Source organism: Pteropus vampyrus, unplaced genomic scaffold (assembly GCF_000151845.1).
Source record: "Pteropus vampyrus isolate Shadow unplaced genomic scaffold, Pvam_2.0 Scaffold17, whole genome shotgun sequence".
In the NCBI taxonomy this organism is placed as follows: Eukaryota; Metazoa; Chordata; class Mammalia; order Chiroptera; family Pteropodidae; genus Pteropus; species Pteropus vampyrus.
Genome location: NW_011888798.1, coordinates 4,813,052 through 4,820,079, shown reverse-complemented (window position 1 = coordinate 4,820,079; position 7,028 = coordinate 4,813,052). Strand labels below are relative to the sequence as shown.

Below are 7,028 nucleotides of genomic sequence, written 5' to 3'. Positions count from 1 at the left end.
AGATAAGTAAGCATACAATCGCAATATGATTTGTCAAGTATCATAGTAAAGGAATATACAGGACATGTTTAACTTCAACTGAGCTATATTGAGAAGATTATTTTGGTGTTCAAAAAAGTCTTCCCTATGGAGGTAATGAAAAACTACTGTGAATTCTGTAGAGAGAGAATGACATGTTTTGGAGGTCTACTTATAGTTCAACTTAATAAGAACAAAGAGGTTAAGTGTATGCATGATAAACATTTAAGGCTTAAAAATGTAAAAATGTGACATAACATAAAGTGCCTTATATGCGAGTCAATTAATTTTAGAATTTATTTTGTTAATTTTGCAGTTATTAAAGTAATAAGATTCAATTTCAGTACATAAATACCTTTCTGGAAGCAGTGTCAAAAATGAGCTTTAGTTAGGGGAGAAATAGTGGTAGGAATAATAATAGGGCACTTCCTGAGTTAACCTACAATAAGAACCTAATTTAGCCAGTGAAGACTGAGAGGAGGTAAAGATGAAAACTTAATTATTTGGAGATAAAAGAGATAGGAATTATTGATAGAATTGAATATGTACTAGGAGTGAATTAGAAGACTTCAGGAAAAGCCCAGGGTATAGGGTCGGACCACATACCTCTCTTCATGTGAAAATATTTGATATCTCTGAAAAGCAAGTAGTGACTTAAATATACTTTCAAGATATTATTTAATGTGCTTCTCAAAGTGTTTTCCTTCCATTTATGTGGGACATTTCATTATCCCTACCAGAAACATGAAACTATTCCTATAGTAGCAAATGATAAACTAAATTGAAGCCAAAGGGGAGAAAAATCACACCTTTAATTTCTATCTGAGTGCCCCATATGTGTTTCCTATCATGTACTGAGCCAGTCAAGTTAAGTAATAATGTGTTCCAAAGCCATGTCTGTCTCCTTGGATCTTCTTAAAGGCTTAGTTGCCAAGGAGCAATGGAGTGGATCGTGACCTTCTGTACGAGCAATTCTGTCTTGAGGGAGTTTAAATTGATTTTTCATATCTTTAAATTCAGAGATCCAAAGGGGCTCCTACAGCAACCTTTTGACGACAGTGTGGTGGTGCTGACAGGAGAGGACTTCTGGAGCAACCAAAATGATGATATTAAAGATAAGAAAGAATGAGAAAAATAGTGCTTTAAAACCATTTCATAGGAGGCAATCTAAGGTCTAATCTCTGTACAAAAGATGACTGAGAAAAAGAAAAAAAAAAACTAAATTTAGTTTGCATCGAAGATATTTTTAGATTTTCAAAAATTGTTTTCACAGTTCACAAAGAGTCAGAAAGATCTAATATTACTTGAAGGAGAACATACAGCAATTCACTGAATCTTCATCACTTCCATCTAGACAGTCATCATCACCATCACATTTCCACCGAGCTTGGATACAATGTCTGTTTTTGCAACGGAATTCTCCAGGTTTACATATATGAGGTAATATTTCTCCAGGATTAACTAGGATTAAATAGAAAAAATATCTAAGGTATATGAATAATACTAGCTATATTCAGTTCATTAAAATGTAAATTTTGTTATAATAACAAAATACTGATGAATTTTCACTTTATAGCAAATATGAAAACAGCATTGTGGTGTCAATCATCTCTGGAGATGAGAAATTTTTACCTTTTTTTCTGACACTATTACTCTAGTAAGCATTTTAAAGCTTTATTTTAAACAACTCTCACGAAAACAATAAATAATAACAATAATAATATTACAATACCATTTTATATTTATTTTGGATTTATAGTTTTCGACTTTCATTCATAATCTCAATTGCTCATCATGATAATCTGTGAGCTAGACCTGAAAAACGATTTTACTACTTCCATGTTATAGATAAGTACATCACAAATTAATGAAAGTGAAAAGACAAGGCAATAGCACACGACATGGATGGCTATATTTACTTTGCTGGTCTTCAAGTGGGAGAAAAACTCAGGTTTGGTTAAGTATTCAAAAAAGTATTAAATCAATGAAAATAATATTATTATAAATGCAAATTCTATACAGTATTTTTCTCTTATAGTCCATGTCCTTTAATCAAATGTTAGGAATTCAGTTAATTGAGATTTATTCACAAATTGAAAGTCTTACTAGCCTTCTGTCCCCTGTGAGTTGATTTGATAGAGTCTAGAAAGAGAAGAGAATATGTGGCAATGGTTAAAGTAAATAATTGTGTTTCAAGGATTGAAAAAGGCATTGAATTGTTAAAAGCTGATTTATTGATAGGAAAAACAAAAGCTAATCTTTCTATTTCAGTTTTAATGGCTATAAACTTTATTTTAGATAATTGATTTGGACTGATGAACTGTCACAAAACCTATATACACTTCAACAATAAGAAATATCAAGAAAACATTGTGGCATTTCGTGAACATTCTGTGTTAGAACTCTCCTAATCTTTGCATTTTCCATTCTTCAAAGAATGGAGTAGGGAATGTGACTCGAACCACAACTGCAGAGAATCTGCTTCAGAGAGTTATGCAGCAACGTACAAGGCATATGGGTTTGTGAGACTGGGAAAAAAAAATGAAGCCCAATAAATTTAGACTCTTATTTAAGGCCTTAAGGGTAAAAAATAATTAGTATGGTGAATGAAATATTCAGTCAGAAAAAAAAGATAATTCTGTTTGTTTGCTGTCCCCTTCCTCGCAGACAACAGACATTGTATATAGAGACTGACAGTAATTTTTCCTCTATCTAATATTTTTCAATAGCAAAATGTTGTAGCAACAATTTCTCTAATGATGCCATTTCTGTAAGGTCACTTGAAAGTAACAAATTCTATAAATATATAGATAGATGATGATCATAGATAGATAGATACATAGATGATGATGATGATGATAATAGATAGATAGATGGATATAGATAGATAGATAGATAGATGAGAGAGAAAGAGAGAGAGAGCGAGAGAGAGAGAGAGCGAGAGCGAGAGAGAGAGCGAGCGAGAGAGAATAAATCCATAATGACAATATAAAAACAAAAAGGAAAGATCACTGGGTCTCCTATTCAATTCTAGGATGCCTTTTTATAGCAGCACCTGGAAGTGAGGATGGAAATCAAAACAGTGGAAGTTGCACTCTGGGATATGTCTGACAATCTCCAGGAGTAAGCTTTTCTCAAAACCTGTGGAGTTGAATACTAATAAACTGCACGTTTTTCTTATTTTGAGTTTCAAGTCTACTCAGACCCCAAGATCTTTGAGGGTGGTATAGTTTCTTCTTTTGAATCTACATAAACTCAGCTTAAACTACTTAATTAATAGCAGTTCGATTAATTTCTTTGCTACAATTATTAAGCCTGTTTCTCAGAGCTTTTTTTTTTTTTTAAGGTTTTTAAACTTGATTTTATTACTAGTTTCAAGTATACAGTACATTGGTTATACTTTTATACAGTTTATGAAACAATCCTCTTGATTACTCTTTCTCCCCTCTGGCTCTACACACAGCCATTACATTACTGCTGTCTGCATTCCCTGTGCTGTGCTCCCCATCCCCATGACCAGCTATCAACTACTATTTTGTACTTCTATAACCCTTCACTGCTTTCTTCCAACACCCCAAATCCTTCGTCTCTGTCCTCAGAGCTTTTTTAAAAAGTCTAGTTGGTCAAGAAAGCTGATTTGAGATATAATCAGCTGCTTCTCCTACTGAAGTTCAGCTTTACAATTTTCTCCAATCTCTCTCTAGTTGACTTCAATTTTATTATTTCACAAATTGAGGATTCAAAAACCCAAGAAACCACTAGTTCTCTTCTGATAATAATTTCAGCAACTTAAAAAGCTTGGCTTTTACATGGCTATTTAGAGAAAATAACCCAACCCACCATTTTAAGAAATGATCAAAGATATCCATATATAAGAATAAAATTTTAGTCATTTCTTAATAATTATATTTATATTAAGGAAGAGCAAGATGTTTAGGAAAAGATAAACTACATGAGAAAATTGATATTTCAAAACTAAATATTCTTTATCATAATCGATTTAGCGATAAGGTCTTTAAGTCTAATTAGAGTCCAAATGTTTATTAAGTGTTATTTAGATCATTATGAAATAAATGCAAATAGGCAGACTTTTTAAGCTTGTTCTAAACATGGTTTCAAATATATGCAGATAGTTGTTTTTTTTTAATAGTTGGTTATTTTTAAATGATGTTTGCTAATAAAAAGGTAGCAATTTTCAAAAACAGATAATGATGAGGTCTAAAGTTTTATTTTTATTTTTCATACCAGTTTATGAATAATTGCTTGAAACCAGTAGAGTTACCCTTTTGATATAATTTTACATTTTTATATTTACTGTTTTTGACATTAATATAGATCAAATTAGTTTATTCCAACCCTAAACCAAGACCCAAGTCTTCCAGATGTGATCAGTAGTTATAAGTTATACCAAACACACATACACACACACAGCAAAATAAAACAAAACCAAAAATCATGTTATCTGTTGATTATGAGGTTTTTTCATTATTCATAATAATAGAAGATAAGTTATTTTTTAGTTAACAATGTCCATTATCAAGAAAACATTTAATATGATAGGTGACAATCTGTATAAAATGGCAGTTAGGCATTTAAAAAGCAGTCTTTTCCCCAGCATTTACCTAAGTGTGTGGAATTGGATAGCAATGTCATATGTCACAGATCCTAGCTGGTGGCCAGGAAATCTACAAACTTGTGTGAGAATCAACAAAATTATGAAACAAATATATTTGGCATCACATAAGAGAGTCAATAATATCTATAAAAATAAGATTAGTATTCCTATACCTTGAACAAATTTTTATAAAGGAGTTATTTTGTAAAAAAATTTTACACATCTAATATTTCCCCTTGATACTGAATGTAAGAAGAACAATGTCACATACAGAATACAACAATGCCTAGCACAGAACCACTTACAGAGCAGTTGATGAAAAATATTTGTTGCCTGATTTACTGGAATTAACAGAGACTGATAATTCTAATTTATAGTCATTATTGTAGTGGGAGATTCTATCTCTGGGGACTGTATAAATACTTCAGGAAAACAACATCACTTCAACTGGCTCATCAGCTAATGCTCTTCTCCCATCACCCAAAAATATGGATGAAGTTAGTTTACTATAAGGGAAAAGTAATCAATATGTATATAGAAAGGGAGAGAAAGTGATAAATTTCTCTCCTCAACCAAAAGAGTGAACCTGTAGGAAAAGCTCCATGTATGCCACTTTGTTCCAATACTTAATATGACTGAACATATATAGCATTGGGTGTTTGAGCACAGCCGTAAGTTGCTTTTAGTATAACAAGTGTCAGAATTATAAGCGTTGCACAGAGTTGTGCTTTGCACTGTGATTTTGCAAACTGACACAAAACCTATAATTCTACTGCCAGGGTCACTTTTAGCAAAAATATTATAACATGATCTCACCAGTAAGATAACTAGTTGCTGGAGTTAACATCCAGATCATAACGAAGTAAAGGACGAAGCCTTACTAATAAACTTTTAGTTTTGAATCATCTCATATTTAGATCTCAGCTCAGCAATGGAACTTAATACAAATGTTCTTGACTTTGGTTTATTAGCTATGGTGCCCATGAACAAACGCCTGTTTCTAACTTTGCTTTTTTTTCTTTTCAACCCCAGTGTGGTAATCTATTCCAAACTAAGTCTTGTCTTCTCTCTCAATTGATGTTTTGCTGTTGATGGTTATTAAAATTATAATAACTTAGCATAAAAGTTCAAAAAAATAAAATAAACTTTTCTTATTGTTCCTTTCAGTCTCAAATTAGAACGTGCTTGTTTGTATAATGATTTTTTTTTATGTTGGGAGTACAGAATTTCTAATGATCTCTTTACTTGAGCAGGAAGCAGGAAGAACCCTAAAGAAAACTTAAGTTGTAGTTTGTTAAATGCCTTTATATAAGCTTGCCTATACAGGAAAGTAGTATGCAAAATGCTGCTATGAGTTTTGAATGTTCCCCTTTAAATTAAACAGGATGACCTTCCATTAGATAGAGTGGTCTTCTGAGCAGCCACCCTGTGGTACATAATCTTCTGTGAGTTTCTATGCATAGAAGGCCATAAATTTTCATCTAGATGAGGCTTCTAAGCTTTTTACTGCCTTAAACTTTTTACTACACATTAGATTGCATATATCCTAGAACATAAGGGTTGTCGCAGCTGAACAGATAAATGTCTCAGCCATAGTGGAGCACTGTTTTTGATAGAGGAATATATCTGGTGTTGGCAGAAGGTGACGAAGGTTACAGAGTACCACTGCATATATTTGTGCAATTCTACTCTTGGCTGACCAATATTTTTGCAATGTTTAAGTTGCTTTCTTTGGGTTAGAAGTATTGGAAAGTTCTGTCTTTTCTTTCAGGCCAATAAAGAGGTATTTAAAAAATTGTTGCCTGTTACTCTAAATAAACTTATCTTATTTTAAAAAAAAAATATTAACTATCATTTTTAAAGAGCTCAATTTACTTTCTCATGATTATCCATGTGCTCACTGATTAACTTTTTATGTTGTGATTTTCCTCACAAAGATGTCAAGATAAATTTAAAAAAACTCACTTGGTAATTGATCAACTGGATTTACATATGTTTCTCCAGGGCAGTAATTTTCAAGTTATTGTGTTACACCTGGCCTCATTTCTAATTCTGAGAGAATTTGACCATGACACACAAAATTCACAAGGACAAAGAATCCAAACTACTCTCATTCTTGATTCCTTCCAGGCATGACATTAAAATTCATCCTTAATCGATCATAGAACTTGCCAATATTTTTCTGTTCGGAGAATGCCTCCTCTGGAACAGGTTTATACTACAAGTTCAGTGAAAAACAACCACTGGTGTTTAATTCTGGCCTGACCATCTGCCAATGGCTTTTTGTTGTTCATTTGATATCAGTTAAATGAAGATGACTGAAACCAAGACAATCATATCTCAATGGCTACAACATATATTTTTGTTTTGCTTGTTAGTTCATATTTCAGAGTTA

The 7,028-nt window shown here is 32.4% G+C and overlaps 1 protein-coding gene across 1 annotated transcript in view; it reads right to left on the bottom strand.

The window, feature by feature from the left end:
- LRP1B (LDL receptor related protein 1B) overlaps positions 1–7,028 on the bottom strand; it is a 1,708,438-nt gene that overhangs the window by 671,728 nt on the left and 1,029,682 nt on the right. Inside the window, exon 16 of the mRNA XM_011354519.1 lies at positions 1,339–1,479. Within this exon, the coding sequence (XP_011352821.1) occupies positions 1,339–1,479 (141 nt within the window). The remainder of the gene's footprint in view (positions 1–1,338; positions 1,480–7,028) is intronic.